Raw genomic sequence first — 15,484 nt, forward strand, 5'->3', positions numbered from 1 at the left:
CCTTGAAGTCCTTTTACAGCAAGTAGAGAGAAATAGGTGGTTTTAGGTCATGATTCATCTGGCCTGTTTAGATGTTTCTTATAAGGTGAGGAGAAACACAACCTATGATTACCCATTTCTCTTCATTAATAAAGAGGACCAAGGATTTTCAATGCCGTTATGTGCACTGTAGATTGTAGAAAGCTTGGTAAGATGTTCTGTCAGATCCCTCCTACTAGAAGCTGAATGTATTACGCCCCTTTCTACAGTTTTGTGGTGGGGTTTTTTCTTTTATTCGTTCTTACTGTTAAAAATGTTACCTATTTCTCTTTTGAATTTATTTAATGATGGCTGGTGCAATTGATGGGTCTTACTGTATTCAAGATTTAGAAGTCTATTTTTAACAGATCGGTAGAATTTCATAGAAATCATTACTAAGCCAGATTTGTCACAAAGATCAAAGAATACAAATGGAACATTAGAGTTAGAAGTGGAAACAGCCTGCTCTTTGTTTTCTAAGACAAAGTCAAATAGGATCATAATAGAAACTTATTTATGTTTTCTCATCATTTTCTTGTTATACTATGTGTTATCATGAAAATTGTAGTCGATAATATTCCAGATAAAGTATTCGTTTCAGTAGAAACTTTAAGTCTTCAGTTAAACTGTGGAAGTATAATTCTTAGCAATATGTGCTGTTCAGGGAATCCAAGACCCAACTCTGTAGTCTCTGTTATGAATTCTTGCAGGTATTTTATCCTGAATGACTTGTGGTCTCCTTTTTTACCCGTAAAATTTTAGATTTCTTTTTTGTTTCTTCCAGTATAACTGAGACTTGTAAACCTGTTACGTTACTTATAGTTGCTTGTGCCTTGTACTTCCAAAGATTTTTTTATATATTAATTTTGGTTATCATTTTACTATGTTTCTTCCTGATCATTGACGTATTTAAGTATCTAAAGATGAAACTTATATGCAGATAGGGACTTGAGTTTAATCAGTTTAGGTTTTAGACTCCTATATATGCTAAAAAAATACAGTTTGGGGACTAAAATTTATTAAGCCATTTTGCTTATTGAAACGGGGACATATTCTTGAGTCTAAAAGATCTGTACATCTTTGACAATTGTACCGTATTAGATTTCTCACTATCCTCTATTGGTATAATGTCACATTTGTCACTGTTTAGTTGTGGTAACAGCTAATATCTCAAAAAAGTTACATTCTCCTCAGACACCTTAAATGTAGGTGAAAGAACCATAATGTAACACCTTTGCAGATATTCTCCATACTACAGAAGTGCTGTGCTAGTGGCTCCTTTACTTTCCCTCTCCTTCTTGTGGGGGACATGGTTAGTGAGTGCCTGTTGCCCTTCCATTTTTCCCTAGAGCAGTGGTGTCTGAACTATTTTGATGGTGAACCCCATCAGTAAAAAATTTTTGAGGACACCCCACCAATATATCTATGTGTATACATTTATAAATTACAAATATGTACTACTCTGATTCTAAAGTTTTTCTTCCTGCACGCCAGTGAATTATCTTGTGTACCTCCTGGGGTGCATGCACTCCACTTTGAAGACCACTGCCCTAGTGGAATAGTCCCTTGGCATTATGGGCAGAGCTGACAGTGTTAAATAGTTACCCCAGGAAGGAGTAACCATTTCTTCTGTCAACCAGGCCAGTGAAAAAAATGTAGTGCAAATTTACTTACTGCCAGCAACCGTCTTAAAATATGAAGTTCCATAAATGTTACTAGGAAACAGCTAAAAATACTCTCATACTGTAACAGAGTCTTATTTGCCTGTTGTAGCTGGCATTGATAGCATTTCTATTATTAGCTCACTGTAGTTCAGCATATGCCCTCTTTGGCTCTGATTCATGAAACCTACCAGTGTGCAGCCACGCTCAGTGCTGCATGGGACTTTAATTCCTGCTAATTCAGATTTTTGTGGAACAAGGAAAGTGGAAAAAGAGATTCCAGACAAGGAGCTTTGCCCCTTCCATTCTACCTGTGTATTTCATCACAAACCTAGATTTTAGGCTCTTAATGCACAGACTCAATCAAACACACCAAGGAGCAACTGATTTTTCAGAACCATGGTTCTATCTTAGTATAGGTTTTACTTGTAGATACATGCATTTTCTACATTTTTTTTTTCCTAAAAGCTACTTTCTATTCCAAATTTTTTCACTTGGAATTCCAAGTCTTTGTTTCAAAGCTAATATTTTGTGAATTTTTAGAAAGAGTTTGTAGTAACAATCTTTGTGTACTATGTATGCATGTTAAACACAATTTAAGATGTCTTTTCATTATCTGCCATTGCCAATCATATGTATAAATTAAAAGCATTAATATGTTTGAGACACTTAATGATTCCTTATGGTCCGTAGAATGTTATTGTTCTTAGAACACTGTGTGAGGGAATTTTGTATTACTAGTTAACATAGCTGTGTGAGGGAATTTTGTATTACTATTTAACATAGTCTTGTGGAATGAATCTATAGTTATCTGTACAATGTTGCAGCAACTTGACAAGGTCTTCACTCTAGAATGATGGTATTTCTTTTGTTTATGGATTTCTTATGATTTTGATAACAATATAAGAGATCTCCTAACACTCATGTTTTTACAAAATCTCTCGAAAGTTATTATTAAGTTCTTCCAAATATGCTGTGACTGTCATTAGGTTGATCTTGATAAGCTTTAGGAAGATTAATGATGTGTGTGAGGCTGCAGTTTTCTGAAAAAAAATGCTGTTCCCTGTTATCAAACTGTTTGCTGCTATTACTGAATTCAAATGCTGGGTCTACAGTTATCTGTATACATGAACTCTGTTAAGGATAAAGCATGAGACGTGATAAATGATTCAAAGGTGGGCTTTAGATTTTGTTACTTTTGCCTTATCCAGCAATACTGAAAATTAGTTGCTTGTTGCTTAATAAATATTGAGGGTATTTAAAACGTTTTTCCACTATGTGCAAGATAAGACAACAATACTCAGACTTACTGGATATTGCTAGAGGTGCCCTTGGGATGCTGGAATCCCTACCTGCTCTTCACTGTCTTGCCATATGCTGGGCTACTTATTTGCCTCATGTGTACCACTGAATCACAGTTTCCTCTCCAGATGTTCTTTTAGAACTGAGTTCTCATTTGTGTATTAGTTTACACAGAATTGACCTTATTATTTGTCAAGATTTAATGAACAAGAGAGTATGCATATTTAAAAACAATTTTATAGTTAAGAATAAAGTTACAAAAGATAAAATGACAAACTAGTGTGATTGACAGTAAATATTTTCCTCTGCTATTTGAGCACTTCAGGTAGCTTGTGACATTTACAAGTTAGCTTTTCAGCCAAATGCAGCAGAATGCTCTAGAGAGTTTTCATGGGTATGTTTTCCTGTGGAGAAGATGTTCTGTCAGAACGCAGTCCCTGAGGCTGGGAAGTTCTTCCCTGCAGGATCTGTGGCTACTCAAACCTCTCTCTCCCCTGCAGTGTGGGATACAGAAAGCACAGCTAACCATGTCCTGTTTCAGTACTTCTCCACTGTTGAATTGGAATGCTTCACAGTCTTGTTGGGTAGGACTTTTTTTCTTGGTGTCTTGTGTTTAAGAAGCCTTTGCTGGCTTCTTTGCTCCGTTGTGATACCTGTAGAGATTGTATTACTTCTTCTGACCTACACTGCAGATAATCAGTCTCAGTTTGTGTGAAGATGAAAACTCAAGGAGATGTCCACTGTCTGGTTTCCTCCCACTTAGGACCTTTATCCAAGGAGAAGACTAACCCCTGTTCTCTCAATGACCTCTCTACTGATGTTGTACAGTTGTGATAGATTGCAACTGCTGTACAGCTTTAGGGCAGAGAATGACTGCTGAGGATCAGCAGTATAATAGCCTGCACACCATGGGGGAGAGGGCGTACTCTGCGTCTTTGCAGTTCTGGATGGCTTTGTTGGCCAGGTATGAGTTTACGTTTCTGGTGAGATCACTGTCTTTGCTATATCTCTTCTGCTAATTCCTGAGAGGACTTCACTGTGTTGGTCATGGAGGCCTAGGCTGCTTAGGGCACAGTACTGCAGGTGTAGTCACTACGGTTGAAATAGCGGGTTTTTTGGTAGTTTGGCTATATGTTAGTGCAGAGACTTCTGGATGCAGGGTGCTGCAATCCCTGGAAAGTTGCAGGTCTTTGTGGAAGATCTCTCCTTTGAAGGAAATTATCCTGGCTAAAGGACAGATCAGGTTGTCCTTCCTTTCAAGAGTGCCCAGACATCTTACACTCCCTTTGTCTTCTGTCTCTCTCTCGCCTCCCCCTCCCCTTCAGCTAGCTGAAAGAAACTTTACAAAATATTATTTTTAATGTAGAAATTAAATTGTGGACAGTTAATCTCAGAGTTAATTATTTTTTAAAATTGCCTAATAAAAAACTTTTTAATAACTTTATCTGCAAGGTGGACCACTGTATTGTGAGTACTGTACTACACTGAGGTTTCTGAAGGAACTACATTTGAAGACTAAGAATTAAAGTTGTCTGCACAAAACCTCTCTGTGAAAGATCACATAGTCACTAAATCATTGAGGTTAGAAGGGACTCCTTGAGATCGTCTCATTCAAACACCTGCTCAAGCAGAGCAGGGTCACCTAGAGCAAGTTGCTCACAACTATGTCCAGTCAGGTTTTGAAAATCTCCGAAGATCGAGACTTGACAAAGCTCTCTGCACAACCTGTGCCAGTGTTTGACTAGCCTAACAGTCAAAAGGCATTTTCATATGTTCAAATGAAATTTCCTGGGTTTTTTTTTTTGCTCATTGGCTGTCAGGGGGCACTACTGAGAAAAGTTTGGCTTCCTCTTCTCCATCCCCTCCAGTCAGGTATTTATAGAGATTGATAAGATCCCCCCAAACCTGGTCTTCTCCAGCCTCAGGACTCCTGGCACTCTCAGCCTTTCCTCATATCAAAGAGGCCCTTCATCATGTTTGTGGTCCTGTGCTGGACTATCTAGGTCTGCTAGTACTGTTTCCCTTGAAAGTATGATTTTAATTAGATGAGCAGCATTCTCATAATTGTGTGAGTCTGCTTCTGATTTGCAATGCCTTTGACTTTTACCTCACCCTCCAACGGATTTTTTTCATCCCATAAATTTTTCACTTTCTCCAACAATCCTGACTCTTGCAGACCTATCATTTAGAAACATAACTACTTCTTGCTTTCCATCCTCCCTTTCTTTTGCTGTGAGGCTGTGGTGGGTTTTTTTTAACAAATGCCCTTCAACACATACTTGTCTAACTAGGAGTTTCATTTTGTTCTTTCTTCTTAAGTCCAATAAAAAAGGCAGAGAAAAACCATGAGTGATTTCACAAACAAAAAAAAAATTAATAAACTGAATACAAACAGATCCATGTACTAGTCACACCTATGAATAATTATCAGTCACAAATCCATTCTATAGTTTTAGTACATTAAATTAAATTTTATGTTTTTACAAAAATACTGCCTGACTCAGACTGCTCTACTTGTTGCTCATTCCTTATTCATATCCTTGGTGATGAATTTGGACAGTATTCAGGGAGCGTTGCTTAACTAGGATGCTTAAGGCATGAGGAAGGCATTCTGCCTAACCTCATTTAGTTTTACTCTATTTTTTTTGTTTGGGGGATATTATTCCCACAGCTGGGGGGGGGGTGGAAATCAACAACATAATGACAAAGTTAAATGTAATAAATGTTGCAAATGTTAAGCATTCATAGTTAAAAATATTCTTTTGCAATTATTTTCAAGACAGGGGTAGTGCAGAACAAAAAAGTATATACTGCCCAATAGCATCCTCATCTTACTTTCAAACCCAGAATATTTAAATATCCTCAAAATGAAGAAAATCTATGGTTTTTATCTACAACTATAAACCAGAAGTACTTCACAGGGATGTCGTGGGACAAAAGTTCTGCATGGACACACCTATAAAGATGAAAATTTGTGACAATCTTTTGAACATTTTTGCATCTTCTAGCGGTAGTCCTTCATATAACGGTCTTTTAACTTCTGGTAGTATGCAGGTGCTAGAACATTTTCATTTTCTGCATATTTAACTTGAATGTTTATAATTATACAAATTTATATGCATGCACTCTGAATAACATAGTTGATTACACTATTCACAGGTATTCAGAAGAATGGATATTTTTAAATGTGCTTTGCTGGTTATACTGTATTTTACTACTTTATTTTGAAACAAACTAATATAATTAGCTTTTGATTATTTATTTCAGACACAGCCCTGTTTTTTCCATCCTTCACGGGAAATTCTTATTTGGAACTACCTTCTCTGACATCTGTGTCTGAGACCAGGACTGCATCTTGGCAGGAAGCAAGCAATCTGACTACTCTGTACTTGACAGTGAAAACAACTGCTCTAAATGGAACAATTCTTTACAGTGAGTACCAATGATACTTGAAGCTAAGTATTAGTTTTAGCTCCTTCAGGTCCTTATTAACTTTACTGTTATTCAGCTGGTATTTGCATAGCAGCAAAATCAGTCATTAAAACACAGTACAAGCCTTTTGGTATTCTAATGCATGATGCATTATAAAATTTGAACCATCATTCTTTGTGCTACTGTGGAAAGTTCTTTAATTTATGACTCATTGAACAAAACATAACTCATCCTCCGTGACAACAACTGAAAACACTGCTTCCTGACAAGAAAGAACATAGTAAGCATACGATTGCGGTAGTACGTGTTACAGGCTTAAAATACAAATATTGAAGAAGTTTTGAACAATTTATTACAAAGAAACAGCTTCTTCATAGTTGGATTGAGACTTACTTATTACAATTGAGATCCTCGTTCCAAAGATTTTTTGAGTTGCCGAACTATTTTAAGTTTGGCAAATTTGCCATTTTTCAAAGTGTTGACTGTGATTTCACACTTCAGAGGACCCTGAAGGGTATACTTGCAGACTTGGGCATATGCTTGTTAATAGTACATAAGAATGTTGCTTCTTGCCTGCATATTTTATTCCTCAGTATATGGCATGAACTTCTGAGACAGTATGCTTTTCACTAGTCAGCAAGAATGACAGACTTCTCTGACAGCTGAATATTCTGTTATATATTTTATCTTGTAATTTCTACCTAAATGGAAAACCTGCAAAGTGAAGTGATTTCTTCCTGAACCCAGAAAGAACTAGAAAAATATGTTTCTGCAATATGAGTGATATAGATTTACTCCAGAAAGAAAAAATCATTAGGAGTATTCTCTGTTCACTGCAGCTCCCCAGGTTTAGTCTACACAAAGAAGTCTTGTTGACTTAATATAAATTATTATGATTAATTTTTGTTAATTTTATATTAAACTGGAAGTAATATATGTGAACTTACCTGTACTATGTAAATATTTATAAGCCAGGGTTAAAAGTAGTACAAGCTTTGTGGCATTAATTAATTATGGCATTTATTATTATCTGTGTAACACTTTCTTTAATGTAAAACACTGTAGCCCCAAATTGAAAGTTAATGTTCACTGCTTTTCAAAATGTTATCTCAAATCTATGAATGTTATAGCTGGGCTGTTGCTGCAGCTCCCTAAACTGCATGGCTGCAGAATTTGCTAAGAATCATGAATAAGTGGTGATGTGGCTGTTCATTATGTTGAAGTGTTTTATGCTTGTTAGTTATTTCAATTTCAAGAGGAGTTCTTTGTCCTTCAAGAAGAGTACAAGGAAGGTCACTCGAACTACTTTGAATATATTTGGCATTTAATGATTTTGTTTGCCTCATCACTGCAAAATAGTATAAGAACACTACTAGCTGAAAATGGTAATATCTACTTGTCGTGGCTTAACCCCAGCTGGCAGCAAAGAACCACGCAATACTGCTCTCTCACTCCTCCCCTCTCCCTAGTGGGACGGAGAGGGGATTCAGAAGGAGAGAGTCCAGTGGAGGGCTACGAGGATGATGAGGGGACCAGAGCATCTCTCCTACGAGGAGAGGCTGAGGGAGCTGGGCTTGTTCAGCCTGAAGAAGAGAAGGCTGAGAGGGGACCTAATAAATGCTTATAAATATCTCAAGGGTGGATGTCAGGAGGATGGGGCCAAACTCTTTTCAGTGGTGGCCAGCAACAGGACAAGGGGCAATGGGCACAAACTGAAGCATAAGAAGTTCCGTCTGAACATGAGGAAGAAATTCTTCCCTTTGAGGGTGACGGAGCACTGGAACAGGCTGCCCAGGGAGGTTGTGGAGTCTTCTTCTCTGGAGATATTCAAGACCCACCTGGATCCGGTCCTGTGCAGCCTGCTGTAGGTGACCCTGCTTCGGCAGGGGTGTTGGACTAGATAACCCACAAAGGTCCCTTCCAAACCCTAACATTCTGTGATTCTGTGAAAAAAAACCTCGTGGGTTGTGGTGAAAACAGTTCAACAGGATGGCAAAGGAAGAAGAAAATAACAACAATAATTCTGATAAAAAGAATATACAACATACAATATTCTCACCACCCAATGCTCAGCTTGCTCCTGAGTAGCAAATCCCCTTCCTTCAGTCTGCTCCCCACTTAAATACTGAGCATGACATCACATGGTATGGAATATCCCATTTGATTGGCTAGTTTGGATCAGCCCAACCAGGTTCTTGTGAAAATTAACCTTATCCCAGCTGAACCCAGGATATCCACCATGAAACTTAGAGCCAATCACACATTGCAGAAAAACTCAAGGAATACTGACAAACAGACAAAAAAATTTTAACCTGCTAACCAAAGTGATTCTGGGGCTTTTGAGTCTTCTACCTTTGCAGAAGGAGCAGATGTACATTTGGGGCAAAAGTCTTTTATTTTAAACGTAAAGAAAAAGCGTATCAGGAAGAAGAGTAGAACTTAGAGAATTTGTTGCACAGGGATGTGTTTCATAAATCTAAGCTAGTACAACTATTTAACCAGTTTAATCTTACCATATTAAAAGCATTCATTGTGTTTTTAGAGGGAAAAATAACACATAATGTACACTTCATAATTTATATCTCTTTCTTTCTCAATGCAATGAAAAGCTCCAAGGAAATTCTGAGGAATTTACAGTGGTGGGAGGCCTTCAGTTCCTCCTTACTACACTCCCATAAGTCCTCCTGCAGATTTCAGTGGAAATTGCTCTTTTAAATAAGAGTATTTTTTTAAAATGAAAGTGGTTTTGATGTCATCGTTTCCTTTCCCTAGTGTACCACAGAATTTTAAATATCTTAGGAGAAAAAAACTTTGAAGTTGTGTGAGAAGGGTTTGCATGGAGTGCTCCCACCAGAGTTATTCTACAGGGAGGTTTTTTCTTTATGTTAACCTTAGTTTTGCCTTCTTTCTACGTTTCCAGAGCATGTAAATTGTGTTTAGCCTAAGTACATTTTTTTCCTAGCCTTTATTCAATTTATTCATCTTTGCTTCCATTCTAAACTTCTCCAGTAACATACGTGAAATTAAGAAATTTGTTTATGAGTATGTATGGAAATGTAATTTCAGGTCAGTGGAATGAGTTTTACAAGTTTTCACCAACTGATAAAAATATTTTGTCATCCATTTATTAGAAATTATGTAAATAGTAGATATATAGTGGAAGGAGAAGTAAGAAAATGGGCTTCCTAGCAGGCACCTGTCTCTTGGGTTCTGGTAAGTGTGAGGATTAAGATTCTGATCTTCACATTTGGTGATGGATGCTTTAAAATCGAGTTTTCAATCATAATATTCCATTTTACTGAAACTTACATACACCTCAGAAAATGTTGACATTCCCAAGAATATTTCAGCTCCAATAGTTAACTTAAAAATTGAAAGGCACATTGGCATAATATACAGAAATTATATATTAAAATTTGTCATTTGTATATTAGCAATGATGTTGTCCCAAAGGTGGGATTGTTTACCCCATGTGCAGTATACCAATATACACACAGAGCAGAGGTATTGTCTTTATTGAATATTTGCGCAGATATGGGTGCTAGGTGATAATTCCACAAAGCTAGCACACTGCTTAGCAGAGTCACAAGGACTATATACTCCTACAAGACCAAAGAAATTACTCATTGCATTCTGATTGGTTCATTGCTTTACATGCTCATCTTAGAGGTATACTCCTTCCTTACTGAACTGCGCATGCTCACAATGACAGGTGGGTCAAGAAGCAACAGTACGAGTTCAGTTCTCACCATGACACTGAGCTAGGACAGCTCCATGAACTTGGGATAATTTTTACATAATTTCTAGCAGTTGTTTTACTCGCTTTTTCCTCATTGGTTCCCAGTAACTCATAATATTTGCGTTCTCATTCCACTTCTTACCCTAAAACTGGCTTTACCTGACTTGACAGATTCCACTCTTCTAGTGACCAGTAGATTTTCTTCTAAGGTTAGGTTTCTGCTAAGATCAGAAAAAAAATTATTTGGATCTCTTCCTGGCTGTTGAACACAGACACAGAAAGTAGTGGAGGACTTCTGATACTGTATTTAACATTAACTACATCTTTGCTTTACATTTCTACTTAGTCTTCCTCAGGCTCTTTTCCCCTTTATATAACACCAGTTTCTTTCACTTCTTTTTGCTTTTTCTTTTTTGTTCTATGTCTCTTTAGTAATTAAATTATTTTTCAAATAATATAAATGTTTGCTATATTGTCCATATCAATATCCTTACTTATTTTTACATGAATGCAAAATATAATATTATATATATTTGTAACATAAAAATCTCTCCTGTATTTTGTGAATGAATACTGTGTGCATATACAGATTATTCAGAATTTAGTAATTTATTATTTACGTATGCAGGCACCGAGTTCTTCTGTCAGATAAATGCAATATCCTTCATGTGTTTGTATGCTTCCTCTGTTCTTCCTACATGCTTGTTTTTTCCTCGTTGCTCTGTCTTTAGTTTTCCCTTCTAATGACTTCAAAAGAGAAGCGCTGTTGTCACCTTCACTCCTTTTAATAGTACTACAACTTCTGCTTCTGCTGCTGCTCTTTTGAAGCTGTGCTACGATCAAACAGCTGAGAAATGAACTGTCAGCAGAAAGTCATCTTAAGGCTGGTGCACTCACTATCACTGAACATCATTTTTGATAGATTACAGACCATAATCTGTTCTAATACAAAGACAGATGTACTTACCTGCTTAATACTGATGTCTTCCCTAATTATTTTAAGAAGCATAGAAATTGTAACAGTCGATGAACTAAAAATGTTTGGGCTTTTTGCAGTTACCTTGTCTTTAAATTGTTGGTTTTTTGTGAGGAGATTTCTCTTTAAATATGTCAGGAGACAAAGTTTGAAAATATACACATTACCTTTGTGCCAATAAACTTTAGCCATTGTTTGAGAAATATTTCATTCTTGAATACAGTATGCATTCTTACATTTTTTCATTCTGTTCCTTACTGATTTTACTTGAGTCATTTAATTTCATCTACATGTCAAAGCAAATTGTGATATCTAGTCACAGCGAAATAAATTGCAAGTGGTCATAAAAAACTGATTCAGTTATAAAGCTTTGCTTCATCATTTTCACTTTTAACAGAGTCAGCATAATGCTGTTCACAATCCCTTCAAGGACAGATTGTTTAACTTCTACTATATATGGTAGTCTATAACTTCTGACAATTGGGTTTCAGATATCACAGCCCATTTTTATAGCATTCCTTAAGGATGTCAGCTCCTTTTTCATAAGTTGTGCTCGTAAATTATTTTCTTGTGCTCTCAGAAGCTCTGTTCCCTGGATCTACCCGTACTCTACTTGCCCTCCTAAAATGAAAGATGGGCCTTTCAGGCAATTCAGTCATAGTCTATTTGTCTATTATTTCAGCTGACATTCTCAAGCAGAGCATTTCACAGCATTATTCCTTTGTGTCAAAATATATTTTTACCTAATAAAGCTTCATCCCATAGCTTAATGGGACTCTGTCTTTTCTAGATAAGCAACCATTTGAGCCCAGTGGCCACTTGCTTACCATCATACTGATGTACAGATATAGCCTTCCAGCTTGCAGTTTCCTGTGAAGGAATGATTGCTGAGATCTGGTTTCTTTGACCTGATTCCCTCAAATAATCTCTACTACGGTCAAGACAAGTTATCCCTAATATCCAACAAGATTTTTTTACTCAGATGGTTTTCTGAATTCAATGTAACTTACAGATTTACTTATTGATAGAAATTGGAAATACCTGGAACAGTAAGTGCAGGGAGGGGAGAAGAAGACAAGTAAACATATAATGCAATACACGCATACATCAGTTACGCTAGGGTTAAAAAGCAGTGTCTTTTTTTAACAGTAGTAGTGCAATACATTTTGAAAGAGAATTATCAGATTATCGTAGAAGGAAATCAGAAAAGACAAAGGCATAAAATCAGTCAAATTAAAGTAGCTTTGGAGTTAATTAAGTATTCAGAATACAAAATATGTCTAAGCATAAAAGACTTTCAGTAGGTCTTCAGGATTTGTTAAAACAGAAAAAATGCAAAGTTGACTAGAAAGTTGCTCTCAAGGAGGGAGTTTATGTTGTGAACTCTTTCCGCTATGAACTATACAAAAGAAAATGATCGGGAAGTTGCAAGAATCTGTTGTCTCTATCTATTCAAATATATGTTCTTTTTCTTTCTGTTTTGTCCTCCAGATTAAAGCTGATCATATTCTCATTACAAATTAGTAGGTTTTCCAGCAAGGAGCTGTCCCAAGTACACCCACATTGTTTTTACTTGTTTGAATAAACCCCTTGGGTCTCCTACTTGCTAGCTCATGGACAGAGAAATGCACTCACACATATGACCTCCAGGCATTCCACACTTGGGGGTCCCCCAGATACCACCATGGACCCTCTACCTATCTGATACCCATGCCTGGACATGGGGCTTCCTACTCGCAGGCAGTACGTGTTGAAGTTTGCTAGCTAATGCACTCACTGACCCCCAGAAGCTCGCATCGGGCACACAGACCCGTAGTCCCCCTCCAGCCACTGGCACTGAGTCCCTTTCTCACTTCACTCACATAGGTCTCACCCAGTGACTGGCAGCTGGGACGCTCATCCATACCGGTAGCTGGTACTGAGACACTCATTGGCTGCAGACAAGCGTGCTGACCAGCCCCATTTTACCTGCAATCTTCCGCTTTTATACTCCTTCAGGACCATTCTTCCTTTGTTCTTCCCCAGTTCCCTGTTTGTACATATTGCCGCATTGGTTTGCGTAGTTCTAGTTTGCACCCTTCTTAGCTGCAAAGTCCAGGTTGGCACTCTTTGAAGTGATGCCTGAAGTTTCTTGATAGCCCATCCATTAGCGTGACCGACAAGACTGGTTTCTTGTCACTGTTTCTGTTACTGATGGTTTGTTTTCTTTATTGCCTTCCCCTTTTTCTTATCCCATTTTGACAGGGTCCTCAATCAGATAATCTTACTGAAATAAGCAATCCCACACTCTTCACGCCCATACCAGTTAATGTAACCAACCAGGTTTTGTTCTTGTTACTGTCTCCATTTGTTGGTCATATTTGTGTCTCTGTATGCTTTGTTTTCTCCTTTATTACCCCATTTGACAAGGCTGCTGATCAGATAACCTTAAGGAAGCAAATTCTCTCTCCTACCACATAACCTCACAAAAAGTTTAGATGATCAGTGTAGGTATTGCGTGTGATTTCTCAACTCAGCTACAGACAACGGACAGGAGATGTGCACCATACAACCTGGAGAACTGGATACAGATAACGATTCTTGAACACAAGGTTTCAGGTTTCCAGACATGAATGTGGAAGTTAAGAAGAACATAGTAAGCTTACGCTCAAACATTGTTGAACAAATATATGCAGTAAATTCAATTTCATAACCTAGTTATTGAATCTTATTTAATTCAGTTAAATATAGTAAAATACAGTACAAAAAACAGATTAAGATTTTAACAGTTTGCCTTAAAAGAGAATAAAAATCCTAAATAGGAACTGTGTCTTACCTTCTGAGAAGTAAATATAGCTAAATTCAAAGGGCAAATTCATAAAAAAAGACCCACCCAACATAATTTGCATTTCTAGATGTCAGTTCCTTTTTTAGTAGACAAAGCACATGACATCCACCATTTAAATGGAAATATTTTGCTGTCATATTTACAATATACTACTTAGTGGAAGTGAACAAAGATTGAAAGATATTTTTTTAGTATCTTTTTATTCTTAGTTTGAACTGTGCAAGTAACAGTGTGTCTAATGTTCTGTAGATTACAAATTATTCTTATCAAGTCTCATCAAGAAATGTATTATTAATTGGGAAAGGTGAATTGTTCATAATCTTTACAGAGATTATAAAAAAGAGGAGATGTTCTCTTATAATTTTTGTTTTCTATAATATGTTTGAAAAGCTAAATAAAATAGTAAATCATTATATTATAGAATTTTTGTGATTTAGTTTTTTTGTCATCACCTTTGTTACCTTAATGACACTGCTCAACATAGAGAAAAGATCACCATCAGTTAATGTAAAGTTCTCCGTAGGGTTTATACAACTACAGTGGTATAAAAGTTAATTTTATCTTTTGGTTATTTTCTTTTACTCTGACCTGTTATCAGCTGTTGATATAGAGTATAATTTATTCTCACAGTTACTCAAGCAGAGTCCTGTGTGTGGACAGAAGACTCCTCAATGTCACATAGGCACTGTGACTGACAATGGTGTTCCAGTACTGTGGAATATTTTTGGAAGGTCTTACACTTTCAGAAGCGTGACTGTCTCCATTTTTGTTTTCAAAGCTAGTGAGAGGAATTTTGGACAACAGTTTCTTCACTTGTATCTTGTGGAAGGAAGACCAACAGTTCGATTCAGCTGTGGAAGCTCCCAGAACATTCTGACCATATCCATCAATCAATCCATTAGCAAAGGTATACTCATCCCTATCACAATAAGGTAAGAACTTACCACTGTGTTATGCTAAAGAGTTTTAGTCATATACACTGAACAATAGTGTGACTTCACCTTTTTTTTTTTTTAACAATAAAGTCACATTGGAAAGTAAAATTTTATGCAGTTTTGTAAACGGGTTTCATAAAGTAGTGTCCTTGATTGAAAATACATTTCAGTTCACACAGATTAGTTCAGTCCCTTGGAGAATTTACGAATCATTCAAGCTCCGTACACTTTCACAGATACAGATTAAGTGATTTTGAGAACTGAAACAATTTAAACATAACATTGGAGGCATAAATACTTGATGATTATTAATTTACACGTTGTATAAATTGGATTTGTCATTAGAAATCCTATGCTAAATATAGAATTTATTGTTTAATTTTAAGATGAAAAATTAAAAATGGACATGCTAGCAACATCTCACAAAGCAGTAAGCTGTCATATCTACAACTTACTGTTAGCAGCATACAGTGGTGACTGACCAGTACCGTCATTTGTCATCTAGTACACACAATAGTTCACAGGATGGTTAACTTCTAATTTTGGAAAATGTACTGGTATCGTGCCTTGGTAATAGATTAACTCTTTTCCACT

At 36.7% G+C, this 15,484-nt stretch overlaps 1 protein-coding gene across 1 annotated transcript in view; it reads left to right on the top strand.

Moving 5' to 3' along the window:
* EYS (eyes shut homolog) overlaps positions 1 to 15,484 on the top strand; it is a 966,530-nt gene that overhangs the window by 778,413 nt on the left and 172,633 nt on the right. Inside the window, exons 38-39 of the mRNA XM_075414597.1 lie at positions 6,249 to 6,413; positions 14,734 to 14,887. Of these exons, the coding sequence (XP_075270712.1) occupies positions 6,249 to 6,413; positions 14,734 to 14,887 (319 nt within the window). The remainder of the gene's footprint in view (positions 1 to 6,248; positions 6,414 to 14,733; positions 14,888 to 15,484) is intronic.

This window comes from Opisthocomus hoazin, chromosome 2, assembly GCF_030867145.1.
Source record: "Opisthocomus hoazin isolate bOpiHoa1 chromosome 2, bOpiHoa1.hap1, whole genome shotgun sequence".
Lineage (NCBI taxonomy): Eukaryota > Metazoa > Chordata > Aves > Opisthocomiformes > Opisthocomidae > Opisthocomus > Opisthocomus hoazin.